This window comes from Abrus precatorius, unplaced genomic scaffold (assembly GCF_003935025.1).
Source record: "Abrus precatorius isolate BTA unplaced genomic scaffold, Abrus_2018 Scaffold5, whole genome shotgun sequence".
In the NCBI taxonomy this organism is placed as follows: domain Eukaryota; kingdom Viridiplantae; phylum Streptophyta; class Magnoliopsida; order Fabales; family Fabaceae; genus Abrus; species Abrus precatorius.
The window spans coordinates 22,747,684-22,765,113 of NW_020874395.1; the positions used below are offsets into that span (position 1 = coordinate 22,747,684).

General features: G+C 30.0%; 1 protein-coding gene across 1 annotated transcript; it reads left to right on the forward strand.

Annotated features, from left to right (window-relative positions):
* The first annotated feature begins 8,816 nt into the window (after nt 1-8,816).
* LOC113866923 (protein NUCLEAR FUSION DEFECTIVE 4-like) lies at nt 8,817-10,595 on the forward strand. The gene has a single exon (XM_027501721.1). It carries the CDS (start codon nt 8,862-8,864, stop codon nt 10,593-10,595), a length of 1,734 nt encoding a protein of 577 aa, XP_027357522.1. The 5' UTR covers nt 8,817-8,861.
* The last annotated feature ends 6,835 nt before the right edge of the window (nt 10,596-17,430 follow it).

The following is a 17,430-nucleotide window of genomic DNA, read 5'->3' on the forward strand; positions in this document are numbered from 1 at the left end:
TGCCTCCAACATTTTTTGAGTTCTTACTCAATTAGGTAAAATAGTCGCTAATCAGCCTATGCACACAGATACAACGTATACTATATCAGGCCTTTTAGCAAAGATATAGTCAGGAGTCTAGTCAGGAAACAAGTGTGAGGCCATGTGATACATTTGCTCTCAGAAAGAATGTATACACACATGCGAATGTTGCTCACCACCCTACATTTCTCCCAAATTTTCCATCGTCTCCGGACTCTATACCCCAACTATATCTCTATAACTATTCACACTAGATCCATTCAACACTTTATACTCATCTCATACTCTTTTTCATGTCAAACTCATCACTCAAGTAAGAGATCATTCTTAGTAAAGCAATTCCAGACTAAGTCCAAAACATGTATACTACTAGAATATAGTACTACCACTCAAAATCAGTTAAACATACTTTCACAATAATCTAATATCATTCAAACATAAGAATCATACAAGAAAACATACAAAAGTACTCTCAAGAGTACAAAATATTCACTATAGTTAAAATGACAAAATAGAGCTCTCCTTACCTCAAAATGAAGTTTCGAAAGAAGAGTCTTAAGGGATTTTGGTGAAAAAACTAAGTTCTTCCTATGTATCACAAAAGAAAGCACTTTGAGAAGTAAGAAATAGAGAAAACAAACAAAAATAATAAAACTAAGTTCTAAGAGCTTACTTGGAGTCAATTAGTTGAACTTCCAAACCCAGATTTAAAGGAAGATTGAAGTTTAGGGAAGGTTTTTTAAAGAAAAGTGGGTAAGAGATCAGAGAAAACAGAGGAGAGGTCAAAACTTGGATTGTAATTCAAGTTTTCTAGGTTGAAAATCTTTAAATACCCCTTAACTCGCGACATTCTTACTGTAGCGAAAAAACTCTGATATAATTTTTCTTTTACTATCTGTTATTCTAGCTACAGCGAGAGAATTCTAGCTACAATGAGAATGTTGTTGGGTCATCCTTATCCACTTCTCGCTACAGCTAGAAAGCTCCAGAAAGCCTGATTTTGGATGTTCTTTCTCGGTACAACGAGATATCCTATAACTTACACCATTAAACTCTCCTAAATTCAGACAATTTGCACACATATAACCAACATACAATAACATAAAAATAAATATTAAAAAAAAGGATGTTATAATAGACATACTATGATTATTGGATAATGTCAAACTTTGGGATACACTATTTTATTAATACTAAAAAAATTTGTATATTAAATTGGGTTGGGTTGAGTTTGAAGGTGTATGATCTTTGGCACATTGTATTGATTTGTGTGGTATGACATTGTTTGATGATTTTTCTATATTAGACTGGTATGATACAATAAATATGGATGTTGTTTGATAGCTAATGTATGTCGAATTTGGTGGATTCATATTATCGATAAAAAGTTTTTGATAAATCTTAAAGGAAGAAAGAATATTATGTATAAAAGGAGATAATATGACATGATTGAGGAATTATGAGATGTATGATTATAATAAACGAGTCATAATAAATTGACGGGTGGATTATGATACAGGTATTATAATACATTGAAGGGTGTACTTATAATAAATGTACTGTAATACATTGAATTATTTAATCATAACTCACGTATTATGATATGTTGATCTATGAAAATTATGTGGCAATGAAAATAGAATGATATGGGAAATGCTGAGGATAAGTATAGATAGTCACATAGATACACTAAGGTGTGGGAGACGGGAGTGATTTTGAAAATCTGAGAGAAATAAGGGTGGTGGATGCTTTTCTATGATTATGCATAATTAACAAAAATAAAGGAAAAAGACACCACATGCCTCACACTCATTTCCTGACCTAAACCCTCTGACCACACTTTTGCTAAAAGAGGCCTAGTTGGTACACACTGTATCTGTGTGTAGTGGCTAACAAATAACTATGTATACTATGAAATCCTCAAGGGATCCTAGGGGCAATTGATAAGTTCGTATTTTGACACATTTCTAGCATGTTCATACACACTTGTTTTTAATGAATTTTACACTAATTACACTGTTAGTTGTTGTAGATAAACATGTGTGAAGATTCAAATGACTTATAGACATTTTGGATGCAATTTCAAGAGAATTAGGCCAATTAAGGATGAAGCACACCCATGCTTTGTTATTATGCACGACCATCCTATGAATAGGCACGCCCATGTTTCCAGTATAAGCACAGTCATGCATTCATCTGACACGATCATGCTAACTTGAATAAATCACACATTCAACATGATTTACAGGTTTTAAAATCCTATAAAAGAAGGCATGAGAGGAGCGAATCAACATCCACTTTTTAGACTTTACTTCTGAGTTTCTACATGACTCTTCTATCTCCTCTGCACGGTGATAAATTCACATTTTACTATATTTTTAGTATAGTTTTTGTTAATAAATAAGTAGTAAAGTGTCAAATAAACTTGGAAACACCATAAAAATTGCATCAATTTCATAGTTGTGTAAATAGTTGAAAATTTTAGATTTTATTCCAATTCTGAACAATTTGACTTAAAAAGATTTAATTACTGTGCAGAAGGTTGAGCTGAAGATGTTTACATTGAAGATTGAAGTGAAGAAAGTAGAGGAATTGAGCTTAAAAGATGAAGAATCAAGTGTTATGTGTTGGGCCTAACCACTTTAAGCACATAGAGTTAACACTTTGAAGAAGAAATCCATGAAGAGCAAGTAAGTAGCAACTCTAAGTGGTGAAAGTGAACACTCCAGCAGCAGAAATTATGATAGAACCTTGCACGTGTTCACTCCAAGCATTCAGAGTAGCTACGCCCAAGGCTAATTTGTCCAGGAACCATGTGCGTTAACACCATATCTGCTGAGAGTAGCCACGTGCAGAAACGTGTTAACACTCTGACCACCTAAAGTGAACACGTGTAAGGCAAAAGCTCAGAAAACACATGCGCGTTAACACTCTGACCACTTAGAGTGTCCACGTAAAAGTAATAGAATTTTAAAAATCACTTCTAAGTGTCAACTTTGGACGATTTGAGTTCCTAATTCAGTTATAGAAGCTTCTAGAAGACCTTTCATGTTATAGTCTTCAAAGATTAATGTGTAGAAGTGGAAAAGGCGGGAAAAACACTATAAATAGAAGTTGAAAGTTCAGATTTGAAACTTTTGTTCATTTTTTGTTATTTTTCACTTTATAATTATTTTAACTTCCAAGGGAAGTCAGAGAGAGAGGTTGGAAGCAACTTTCAAGCTTCATTGCTAGAGGAATCAAGGTGAAGATTGGGTCTTGAAAGATATTCTTCTGCTCCTTGTCTTCTTCTTCTCTTATTTCTCCTTCTTCCATTGTAATGTTGTTCTAAACCTTTTTGGTTAGGGATCTATGGATCCAGATTTGACATTGTGATGTAGTTTTGGATCTAGATCTTGAGATTTTAATTGAATTGAGTATGTGATTTTAATGCAATTGTGAACTAATCATTCATTCAATTGAACTTAGAGGAATTTTCATCAATGGAAATTGAGTTTATTTCTCAAATCTGAATCATGTGCCTAGGTTATTGAGATCTTAGGAATAAGTATCATAATCTAGTAATCCTACAATTTCAAGAACTTAATGTAGTATTTGATTGAATTTCACCTAAGAAATGAGGGAGGTTTAATTAGATATTAGGATCAATGAGGCAAGAAATTGTCCTTTTGTTAAAGAAGTGAAATTGATTATCAATCAATTAGAATTCTTAAGAGTCTAAAATATTATTACATTGCAATTGAAAATCTGGTGAAGTGATTCCTAACTATTTTTCGTATAGCATTTTTAATACAAATTTTGTATTTTGTTTTTATAGCACAATTGTTACCTTTCTTTATTTTTATTCCTTACTTTTACATGTGTACAAATCTTCTAAATGAATTGTGTGGCTCAAATAATTGTTGAATTGTGAATTAGTAATTGAAAATAAGATCCTTGTGGATGATACTTAGGACTCATATTGATTTCCAAATTTTATTACTTGCTACAACTACCTAATATACTTGCTAGTTAGGAATTTTACGCAAAGAATACTACTGTATTTTTAATTCAATTTGCTTGTATCACACGGGATCTCTGACACATTCCTGATGGGACTTAGAGCTTCAAGTGACTGGACTTGAAGAACGAGAACTTCCTTCTAGTTTGCTTTTCATCTTTGTTTATTACTTTGTTTACAATTGCTTTAGTTTCTTTCTTTAGCATAAGTAGCTAAATTCACAGTTAGGGCTAGGAAAAATCTCATGTTGAGTAGTTTTGATGTAAATATTAAAAATCTCGTGTTGAGCAGTTCTTAAACTTCATGTTGAGCTGTTTTGATGTAAATATTGCTAAAAGATTATTATATATATATATATATATGTTTAGAATTTAATAATGAGTCCTTATTTTATCATTGAGATATTCAATTTTTATTTTTTGTCAAACGTCCTGAGTTAAGTTTAATTCTTTTTAAATGTTTAAAATTTATACAAGTTTTAATTGGACAGTATGTCACATATCCTTCCCAAAAAAGGGTTGTGACATACCTCACGACCCACTTTCCCTCTTTATGCTAAGTGTTTAAGTTTCAATGTGGGCCATTTTAAGCTTCTTTCTCAAGGCTACACATGTGCCACTTTGCAAAGACCACAAATGTCCTTCATGACTTTTGTCCTTGATTCCTTATTGTTAAGGATTTTGGCAAGTGTACCAAACTTTCGATATAGTATAAGAAGTTGTCATGTCCACAGAGAGTGTTAATACTTGAACAATTTTCAATATCTAGATTAAAATAAAAAAAAAATTCAAAAATTTACAGCTAATTGTTTGGTTTTGATTGATTGGATTCATGAAAATTAAGATGAAATGATAAAATACAAATTTACTACAGTGATAAAAAGTAGGGATTGAATTTCATCTATCACTAACTTCATATTTTAGTCATAATAAGTTTGAACAAATACCAAGATTTTATTATGCACTCCCATTATATTCACTCATTGGATTCCTCTTACCCAAGATTCTAAGATATATTTATTGAGTGATAATTTCTTACCTAAATAATAAATAATCTAGCATTAATATCAAGATTTATTGAGCATACAATAAATTAAAACCTATTCCTAAAATCTCGACCTATTATGTGAATTTATCTCACTTGGGTCCTAAGGTAGTTTTCTAACTCACCCCAAGTTCCCAAATCATGAATCATTCCCCGTAAGGTAGAAACAAGCATTAATATTAAGATAAACACACCCAACTCATGGAAAATAAATAAACTATATTAATGAACCAAAATACTCAAAAAGTTAAGATTACATCAAATCCCCAATGAAGTTCTAATCACTCATAGTGTACATAACAACAAGAAGATACATGGAAAAGGGATAGAATTTAGCTTTCCATTGGTGTAGCCACCTTCCCTCGTTCTTTTCTTACTTTATATTCCCAGAAACCAAGTTAGGTTCATGGCATTCGATTCCCTCTCCTTCTTAGGCTCTTCTGATTTAGGGTAATTAATGATTGCTTGCTTGAGCGAACCTTTTCTTGCTCAAACAAGATTCAGACAAAGGTGCTTTGAAAGTTCTAGACTATCTCGCTCAGGCGAGTCTCTTGTTGCTCAAGCGAGGATCATCTCACTCAAGTAAGGGTGCGGCAGAATGCAGACCTTGCAACTTGACATCCTCGCTCAAGCAACCCACAACTTGCTTAGGCAAGACTTGTTGGTTTTGGGGACTTTGCTTCTCTTCTTTTCACTCTTCATTCCATAATGCCTTTCCTTTAATATTTGACGCAAGAAAAGATGATTAAATGTTTTCATATAATCACACAAATAAAGGTAAATAACCACTACATTTAAGTAGCTAGACTTTAATTGGTATGGATTGTAAATTGTGTCAAATTAAAAGGACTTTGAAGTATAAACTAGTTAAAAAGGACACAAATAAGTGCCAAAATGTATACCAAAAACTACTACAAAATGGCACACTTATTCAATTGCATTTCAATTCTCCTAGTTGCTTCTCAATCCTTTTAGTTACTTTATGAAGTGATTATAGTCCCTTTTTCATGAGGAATGCCATGATTACAATGATCCAATTAGATTGGAACTAAACCTAATTATTAGTCAAGATTCTAATCATTACACTCCTAAATTGGCTTAACTTGATTGATGGTTATTGAATAATCTTGTCCAGCTAGGATAAGGCCATGATTAGCTTGTATTAGGCTTATCCCTTAAGCAATATTAGGTTCACATAACTTCCAATTAATTGCATAACTTGTTGCCCAAATTTTTAGCAAATTTAGCTCTCATTTCATGTGAATTTTGACCTCATAGCAAGATTTTTGTACAGGTTTTTTAATACTTTTTGGTCTCCCATTTGGCACGTCTAACATGGTCTTCCTATGCATCAACTACCATAAAAATTTTGAATTTTAATTCATTCATTTGCTTGTCCAAAATGGGCCATTATTCTAGGTCCTTCTAAGAGTATTTTGGTTATTTTGGCTAAATTTTATAATTGTCTAAAATTTTTTAGTGATTAATCTCTACCTACATTACCTAATTCTTCCTTAATAAGTTTCATTTTAGATAAATTTTACTAAGCATATATATTTCTAATTTATTTATAATACATAAAATAATTATTTAGAAATGGCAAAAATTTGGAGTATTATATCTACTACAAAAGAATTGCAATGAGTGAAACCTCCTCCTCCAATGGAGAAAAGAAAGAAAAAATTGCATTTCATATGTGTACATGTAATTGAGGCCTTGTTTGAATAATAGTCGCTTAAACCAAAATGCCTACCTCATATTTTATCTTTTGTCAAACCTTTTAAGCTTAAATTTTAATTTCTTTTCCTTAAAATCTAACATTACAAACCATAAAAGTAAAAATCCAATAAATCACCAACTTACTGATAATAAGGTGTTGGCTTTAGTAAAAATTAAATGATGAATTTTAAATATTAAATTTAGGATTAAATTAATATTACTTAAAGACAAGCAATTCTTAAGTTTAGGATGAAAAACTTGTACTAGAAAAATGCAGCATAGCAAAATTTTCAAAAATATTGTACTAAGTAAAAATATATGAACATGACAAGATTGTTTAAAGAAAAAGTAACAAAAATAAAAGAAATGAAATGAAAAAAAAAGTACAGTTGCATACAAAGGAAAAAAAAATAGGAAAAGCAGAAATGTTTGAAAAATTAAAATGAGGCAAATAAGAAAAAGAACAAATTTGTAAAAATAATGGAAGGAGATTAATGAATATTTTTTCAACTCAGATTATAATTAGAATCTCATTAATCTAAATTCACTTTATTTTATTTTATTTTATTGTGATTGAGCTTAATATTTTTTAAAATCACTCTTTTCACTTTATTTTTACCTTCTCTCTTTTTGGCTTTTTAATTTTTTAATATTTTTAAAATAAATTATTAAAATAATATTATTTTAAAATTAATTTTCTTTTTGTGACATTTTTATGATGTCATCACAAGTTTCGCATTGTATGTGCGAAATTTTATTTTTTTATAATAATTTGTATATTAAAAGGATGAAACTTTAGAACAATAACATATGTTAAAATTGTAGCAAGTTTTGTCTCTAATAAGAACAAAACTTCTTTTTTTTAGAGAAAATTTAAATTTAAATTTGGACAATTGAGAATGAGTAGAAATACATGACATGAAGCTCACTAAATTAATTATAACTCCGTCAATTAATGAATCAATGAATATAGATTTAATATTAAATACATTAAAAATTACTAGTAACCTTTTATTAAAGACAAGTAAATCTTAGAAGATAAAAACACTAAATTTCTTTAACCAATTTTAAATAAATTATAAAAATTTAACCATTATAGTCAATTATTTATCATAATATAAAATATAAAAAAATTAAATTACTTGTGTCAGGTATAAGACGCAAAACTTACCTAATCATGCCATGTACTTTCACTTATTTTTGGCCATCAAAATTTAAATTTGATTTTTTTTAATAAAAAAATGAATTTCTCCCCTACAAAACTTACTAAAATTTTTACGGTTATCATTGGTCCAAGGTTTGGTCATTTTAATATATAAAACTATTTTTCAAAACAAATAAGAATTTTGTCTATACAAAACTTGTGATAAAATGATAAAAATAATCCACATAGAGAATTAGTTTTAAAATAATATTATTTTAATAATATATTTTTTATAAATATTAAAAAAATAGAGAAGTATCTCTTTTTCCTATCAAATCAGTGATATTATTTATCTGAATATAAACAAGGTAAAATTTATACTACACCAACTATTGAAGGTATCAATACTCTCCTTAAATTATAACAAAAGACTTTTTTTATAATAAAAAATAAATTATAAATTAGTTAAACAAATAATATTGCTTATGTCAAGTATCCCGCACCTATAAATAAACATATACCGAATCGTGCTTCGAGGAGCACCAGCAACGAGGTTGGTTTCCGTCTCATCTCACATCTTTATCGCAATTTAAATTGGTCCCACGGCCATGGGCGTAAGGATTGTCGTCATTGTCATGCATATGTGATTTATTGTTTCAGAGTATTACTGTGAGGAGAAAATTTTTACCTCTCCAAAAAGGATGGTTACCGATTTTTAATCCACAGATTAAACTCCTAACCCTTAATTAGTGGGCCAAATCTCCATTATGGAATCAAATAATTTAAAAATTAAAAATTTAATCATTTCAATGTTAATTCAATTGTACATTTAATACACAAAATATCCCCCTAGTAGGAGTTAGCATGGGAGTATATCGAATCTCACGAAAAATCTGCTAACCAGCTATCTACTGAACTTTGCAACTGAGAAAAATGGTGTTTGGAAGAGTTGATGGAAATGGTTGGGCAAGAATCAAAGAGTTTTCCCTCCTAGTCCTTACAGGGAGGTGGTTCATGATGTTTTCATCATTTATGATCTTGTCAGTGTCTGGAGCAAGCTACATGTTTAGTCTCTACTCCCAAGATATCAAGTCTGTTCTTGGCTATGACCAATCCACTCTCAATCTGTTAAGCTCCCTCAAGGACTTCGGTGACAGCGTAGGCATTCTTTCTGGCCTTATCTATGAAATCACACCCCCTTGGGTAATCTTAACAATTGGGGGGGTTCTCAATTTTTTTGGCTACTTCATGATTTGGCTTGTAGTCACAAGAAAAATTGCAGAACCCCAACTGTGGAACATGTGCTTGTACATCATCATAGGAGCCAATTCTCATTGCTCAACAAACACTGCAGCTCTGGTGACCAGTATTAAGAATTTCCCTGGTGTAAGAGGCATTATCTTAGGCATTTTAAGTGGGTATCTTGGTTTGAGTGCAGCAATAATCACTCAGTTACGCTATGCCTTCTACGGAAATGACACCAAATCTCTAATTTTGCTTTTGGCATGGCTACCAACCGCTACAGCTTTTGTGTTCCTTCCAGTTATCAGAAAACACAGGGGTATTCAACACCCAAATGACGCCAAAGCATTCTACAGGTTCCTCTATTTGATAATAGTCCTTGCAGGGTTTCTCATGATTGTAATCATAGTACAAAAATGTTTCCCCTTCACACAGAAAGAGTATTATGTTACTACCAGTGTCATGCTTCTCTTGCTCATCCTTCCACTTGCTGTTGTTATTGTTGAAGAACACAGGATTTGGAAGAGCAAACAAGAAGATCGTCAAGGGCTCTTGAATGTAACCATAACCACAGAAGATCCTTATCAAGAGAAGTATCCACATGCTCCCCATGAAGAACAAACTATACAAGAAAGAGTTTCTTGTTGGAAAAACATACTCGAGACCCCAGAAAGAGGTGAAGACTATACAATACTTCAAGCCATTTTTAGCCTTGACATGGCGATTCTTCTATTGGCTGCTGTTAGTGGAGTTGGTAGCAACCTGACTGTGATAAATAATTTAAGTCAGATTGGAGCCTCATTAGGATATCCTGCACAAACTATAATCACATTTGTCTCCCTTGCGGCCATTTGGATCTGTCTAGGTAAACTAGCACAAGGGGTTGTCTCAGAATTTATCATAATCAAATTCAAAGTCCCTAGGCCTCTCATACTCACATCAATCCTTGGATTATCTTGTGTTAGTCACCTTTTAATTGCATTCGATGTCCCAAATGGTCTCTATGTGGCTTCAATTATTACTGGGTTCTGCTTTGGGGCAACCTTCCCATTAATCCAATCCATAATATCTGAAATTTTTGGCCTAAAACATTATTCAACATTGTACAATGTTGGGTCATTAGCAAATCCTATTGGGTCATACTTTCTCAGTGTGAGGGTTGCAGGGTATCTGTATGACAGGGAAGCCAGAAGGCAAAAGGAAGAATTGGGGCTAAAGGAAAAGAATGGGGAGGAATTGAACTGTATTGGGAGTGAGTGCTACAAATTAGCTTTCATTATAATCGCTACAGTTTGCATGTTTGGGGCGCTTGTGTCACTCATTTTGGTGCTTAGAACTAGGCAGTTCTACAAGAGCGACATATACAACAAATTCGAAGAAGCTAGAATTGATGAAACTGAAGTTGCTACCTCAGAACAGGATTAGACCACCAGCTGCAAATGGTGGCTAACTCTGAAAATGGTACTTCATTTTATTAAATGTACTTGTATTTGGCATGAACTGGCTATCCATAAGTTAATATACTTAGGTACTTATTAAAATTAATTTTTTTAATAATTGTATGCAGTATAAGTATGACTTTAATGAAACTACATACTTTGAGGCATGGTAGTTATATTTTAAGTATTAGTTAGGCCAAGTTTTTTCATAAAAAATTATTTTTCAAGTAAATATTTAGATATTATTTTACCTTTTTCTTGATTTTTTTCTCATTTATTTTTCTATTTAATTAAAGTTATTAATCCTTACATATGAGATATGCAATATGAGTTTATTAAATTATTTTATTGTAAATATTTTTCAATAATCTATAAATATTTATACTCTTCGTTTATATTGTTTAAAAATTAATACATTTGTACCTTTAATTTAAGCATTATCGTATTTTGTATCTATATTTGTACTGAGTATAAGTTTCATATTCGTACTCTGGCTAGATATTTTAGACAAGGAAATGGTAAACGGATCTTGAGTACGAGAGCGAAAAACTATAAAGACTACTATAAAATATAAATAAAAGTTCTCAATATTTTAGGCCTTGCTTTTTTATTTCTATTTGTGTTTCAATTTTAAAAATTGTTCTAAAAATTTGTTTGTGATCAATTTTTGAATACAAAATTATTAAAAGATTTGTTTGGCAAGATAACTTATGGGATTTGGGAAACAGATGAATTATTTGCCTATCAATATCAACAGTTTTAAAAATTGATGTATACTTATCATCAAACTTTAATTAATGAATTTACTCATTTATATTGTGTTATTATGTCATAAAAATCAGTCCAAAAGCATCTTTTAAATGTTTCTGAATTACACTCTTTTTAAGTCTTTCTTATAAAAAATAAAAAACTAAATTAATACTAATAAAAAATATTAAAAAAATTTAACAATTAATACATCTTGAATTTATTATTTATTTTTTATAATAAAAAAATATCTCATTTTTTTTTTTATAAAAAGTACCGGAAAGAGTAGTATTTAAAGTTGATGTTTTAATAACTATTTTTAAAATAATGGATAACAAAATAATAACTAATCACATTGTTGTTTTCTAAATTTTAAAAATTAAAAAAATTATAATAAAACTAAATAAGTTATTGGAGTCTAAGCGGCCTCTAGTATAAAAATAAAATTAGAATTGACTGGATAACTAAAATAAAGATTAAAATTTAATTTTTATCCTTTATTTTTATTTAAATTATATTATTGTTACTTTATTTACTTATTTTAAAAAATATTATTTTATCATTTAATTATTATATAGTTAATTTTTTATTTATAATTTTTAATTAAAATAATAAATGACTAACATACTATGTTAAATTTAATTAAAAATTAAACAAATATAAAAACTAAATTAATAACATAATAAAATATTTTATAATATTCTTTAATTATGTTTTATATTATTTTATATGATAAATTTTTATTATAATTTAATAAATACTAATTTTTTTATTTTACCAACATATTTTTATATTTAAAATATAATTTTAATTAATTTTAAATAAAATAATTTAATAAAAATTATACACAAACACATGCACTTTTTATTAAAAAAATAATAAAACAGTTATTAACTACTTTAAAAAAAGCGTTAACTCACTTTTGAAGGTAAAAAGTAACTCACTAAAATTAAAGTTTAAGAAAAAGAGTTTATATTAAAGAAAAAATAAATTATATAACTCACATTGACAAGTCTAAGTAGATAAAAAAATTTATCAATAAAAATAAAACTCGAAACTATTATAATTATGTTAGTTGATTTAAGGGATTAGTAGAAGTTTTGCTTCAATTTTAAATTAAATTTTACGGTACAAAATAGTAAGTAATCAAATTTTAAGATTATGATATAAACTGTTTTTTATATTTTGGAACCTTTTCATTTTGTTTAAAAAAAGAACTATGATCTGAGCTATTAATTGATTGCAAATAAGCAGCTACAGTTGATAAGTTTTTTGTAATGGAGTTGATCATTCTTTGAGAGACATGACTCACGATCGAGAACTAATAACAAAGGCTTGTTCAAGGGTTAGCCAAGCATGGCATGATGTCTCAGTTGTAGATGTTACAACACATGCTTTTGCATCACAAGAACCGAGAAAGGCAATGTAAACATATTTGTCTTGACGCATCCAAAAACAATCTGGGTTTGGTGAAGGGCCAACATAAGTGGTAATTGTTTGGAATGGATACGGTGTTATGCCACGTAGCTGTCAAGGACGCAAGCTACAAGGAAAGAATGAATTTGTTGATACCATGCTGGATAATTAGAAAAGGAGAGTTTAATAGGTAATTGAATGACAGTGCTAAATTTTATTAAGTCCTTGGAATCATAGGACTGAGCAGTGCGAACAACACTATTGAAGGTTGAAGAAGATGTTGTCATTGGATTGGTTGAAAAGCTAGTAATGCAAATGGCTTAATCTGATACCATATAGAAAAATAATTTATATGTTTTTAATTCAAAAAATATAGCCAACAGGTGTATGTATATATACACATTTACACAAAAGTTAAGTGAAGAGCTTATGTTAATGACTGAGCTGTAACAACTTAATATAATCAAGTTTACGTTAACACTCCTACATATACTTTTCTCTCTCTTGAGAAATTATTGTGATTTAATTGACTTTTATTGTTTTTCAAATCATCCTTAACACTTCTGCATCATAATATTTTGTTGGCAATCCCTAAAAGCACACCAAAACCAACCTTCTTAATGGAAGTTGTTAAAAGGGTGAAAGTCCAGACTCCAATCTCTTATTTAAGGTAATGATCATAAATAATCCATGGACCACCTTCAATGCCTTCCGATAATCTTCCTAGTAAATTTCACCAAGTAGAAGTCGTGTCTAAGGTCAATAATTAAAGTTAGTCCATTCTTCACCCACATTTGCCTTAATTTTACCTCTAAAGCTTATACTCAATTTTTCTTCTTAACAATTTGACTAAAACTATTCTGCCATGGTCTATATATGTGCTCTTCCTCCCTTTGTGATAGGAAAAAAGGATAGACACTCATAATTGCCCAATTGATTTTCCACCTCTATGATCCTTAGCTACTTTTATTTCTTTCCATTCCCTTCATCTCCCTTGAAATTCCAATGATATTTTTTCTTTTAAATTCATTGCTCCTTCTAGAGTATCTACATATGAGATAGGGGTAGAATAGTACTTAGAAAAGGATTAATCTCCTCCTTTAACTTTTTTTGTACTTGGATCTTCTTCCTCTTTTATCATTAATATAGTTGATCTTTAATAAAATATTATTAATTATTTTAAAAAATTAATAATATATAATATAATTAATAATAATAGAATATGTTTTAAGTAATAACAATTTTTTTTAGTTCATTAAAAATATTATAATTTATTAAGTTATGTTGATACATTGATCATTAAGCATGTGAATCATTTTATGTTGTGTATTAAATATTGTTTAAAAAATTTTAAAAAATTCATAATTAGTAATAAATAATCGTAATTTTTTAATTTGAAATTGTCAAATTATAAAATAAATAATTTTTAAATAACAGTATTAATTACTATCAATAGTTAATATTATTTAGCAACTATATTTTAAGGTTTACTATTTAGCCGACCCTTTTATGTTATAATCTTTGAAATCACTAATAATAATATTATTTTTTGTTGAAATAATGCTATTTTCGTAAATATTTTTATAAGAAACGATAATAAATAAATTACATATAGCAAAAAAAATTTACTTAGCATTTCATGAAAAAATATATACAAATTTCATATCGAAAATAAACATTATAAAAAAAACAAAATTTAATTTATTTTCAGATGAAGTGAAACTTTATCAGGCTCTTTTGTGGCGGGCATGCAAGCAACACATGCGTTTGGATAATTCTTTTTATATTTTAAAATAATCAACTTCTGTTTTAAATCACAAGAAGAAAGAAAAAGGTTACAAAAACCATTTTTCCTTTGATAAAAACTAAAGTATTTAAATTAAAATTTTTTTTATTTTTTTTCAAAATTCTAAAAATATAAAATTTTTTACAAAATATCAAGAATATGAAGTTTAAAAAATCTCATATTTCTATTTATAAAAAAATGTTCCTTACTTCTCCTATTGTTTTATTTATATCTTTTTGGTAAACATCGCAATTCATGTGAGCGAAACACTTAAGAAAAAAATAAGCGAGGCACGTACAGAACCTTTGGCTAAAAGCTGGACTCTGAGCAGCACGTCGTACCCCACCATCAATCAATGCCTACGAATATTAATTTTAGAAATTTAGTCCACCATCCTCTCCACCGTTGGAGTAACGACAAAAACTCTTAATTATATATCATTTTCTCTTTCTTGTTTTAATGATTTATCTTTTATATAAAATCATATCAACGGTCGATCCACTCTGGTGGTCCAACTAATTTTGGTCCACCTGCAGTCTATTAATTAAATCCCATCAATTATTTTGGCTTCTTAAAACATGAACGGTTTAGATTAAATTTAAAAAGATGCTTTTAAACTTCTTTAATGAATTTTATTTTAAGTAAAAGTCACCGTCTTCTTGGCACTTAACACCACCCACGCTTTCACCAAAACTACTAGGAAAATTTTGGTTTACGAATACCATAAAATTAAGATATAATATGACATTTTTTTTTTTTCCATTCAATTCAATTCAGCTCAGATCGTGCTCTAAATAATGTGAGTTAATATATCATTAAAAATATTTTACATACATGACTCGAACTCAAGATTTTATTTAAATAATATAAAGCTTCTTGTCACTTCAATAATCTCTGTTAGTTTATATTTTAATAAGTTTAAAAGTTATTGTAATACAACATATACATTTCAATTATTTAAGTTTTCGTTAAGAATTACACACTAAGTTAAGGTTTATGCCGATAAATTTTTGAAGTCTTGGGATAAGTACGCGCACATGCGACCTGTTGTAATTGTTAGTGATATATAGGGTAGTGTTATCATTTTTTAATATAAAAAATCTCAACTGTAGAAAGAGTAGGTTATACGATAGACCAAAATTTTTGTTATACTTAAATAAATTGAATGGTGTGGCTCTAATTTAGTAAAATATTTTATTTACAAATAAATTATAAATAATTAAGGGTGTTTTATATTTTTATTTTGGTTTTTAATTTTTGAAATAAATGTTTTAAAATAATTTAAAAATTATTATTTCTATAAAATACTAATTTTTTTTTATAAAGCTGTTTTAATTCGTAGACTGGAAAATTTTATTGAAGCCCTTAAGGATAACTCTAATAACTAGGAATTTGAACCTCTCAACCTTCAATCTCTTGCTATTAACTATTTCAAGCATATATATGATGATCCTGCAGTAATAGCTCTCTCCTTAACACTGTATCCCATAATCTCATTTCCTTCCTCTTAAGGATCCTGAGCTAATGATTTTAAATTCATACTTAACTATGAATGAAATTAAATCTGCTTTATTCAGTATAGGAAATCAAAAGCCCCTGGTCTTGATAGTATCTATGCTATTTTTTTTAATAGTCAATGGGATTTTTTAACCTCCTTCATCTATGAGTTTGTTTCTAATGTTTTTAGGAACTCCACAAGGTGGCTGAGGTAAATGATACCTCTATTACCCTTATCTCCAAATGTGAAACTCCTGAGCATATTAAGGATTTTAGACCTATTTCCTTATGTAATGTCAATTATAAAATTAGAGATATTAGCTAATAGAATTAGAGATTCTCTACCCTACTTAATTTCTGTCAATCAAACTAGTTTTGTCTGTAACGCTCCAAATTTTTTAATATTAATTATTGATAATTATATAAATCTAAATGTATATTTATGTGTGTATTTTTAAATATATGTTGTGAATATGTATATATATGTAGATGGGTGTATGCATGACTGGTTGGGCTGAAATGGGCTAAGTGCCTAAGTACAAGGCGAGATACTGAGCTATTCTCGCTGTAGCGAGAGGGCCCTCAGAGGAAGGATCAAAACTGTCGTCTTCTCGCTGTAGCGAGAGACGTCTCGCTGTAGCGACAGAGCGACAGTTTGGGGTGCATTTCTTTGTGCAGTCTCGTTGTAGCGAGAGGGTCTCACTGTAGCGAGATTCTACAGAAACCAGAGTGCAGTTTTCTCTGATTTTTCTGCAGCGAGGTCCTCGCTACAGTGAGAATATCTCGCTATATCGAGAGTGTCGCGACCACAAAAGGATTTAAAGGGGGCTAGGGTTCGGGGAGAGTTATTTCTCCCTCTCCCTTCGATCTTCTCATGCCCAAAGCCCTTTCCACCAATTAAATTGTCTCCAAAGCCGTTCGGGAGCTTGATTGAAGGTTGAATTCGTGTGGGGAACGCTTGGAGGTGAGTTTTAATGGTTAGGGTTTCAGTTTTACATCCTCTTTCTCTATTTTCGTGGTTTTCCTGGGTTCTCATAGAGTTTCTCTATGTGTTTAGGACGAAATCCGTGAGGGGGAGCACTTCTTGGTGGATTTAGCGTGTGAGACGTCAATCCAAGGTAAAGGGGGACTCTACCCTACTCTTTGTATGCGATTTACCGTTATTTAGTTGAATATTGTGATGTGGCTAACTAGAGGATAGGAAATTACTATGAAATATGATGTGGGCCATGTGCCGTGTTATATGAATATTATGTGTATGGATGAGAGAATGTGGTTGATAAAATTTTGCTATGTATTACGGTGTGTGAACAAATGTGGGCCTGAGGGCCGTGTAATATAGATGAATGTTGGCTATGTGTCGTGTAATGTGAAA

What these genes read in the sequence shown, in the direction of transcription:
- LOC113866923 (XM_027501721.1), top strand. Translation starts at nt 8,862, where the DNA reads ATGGTGTTTGGAAGAGTTGATGGAAATGGTTGGGCAAGAATCAAAGAG.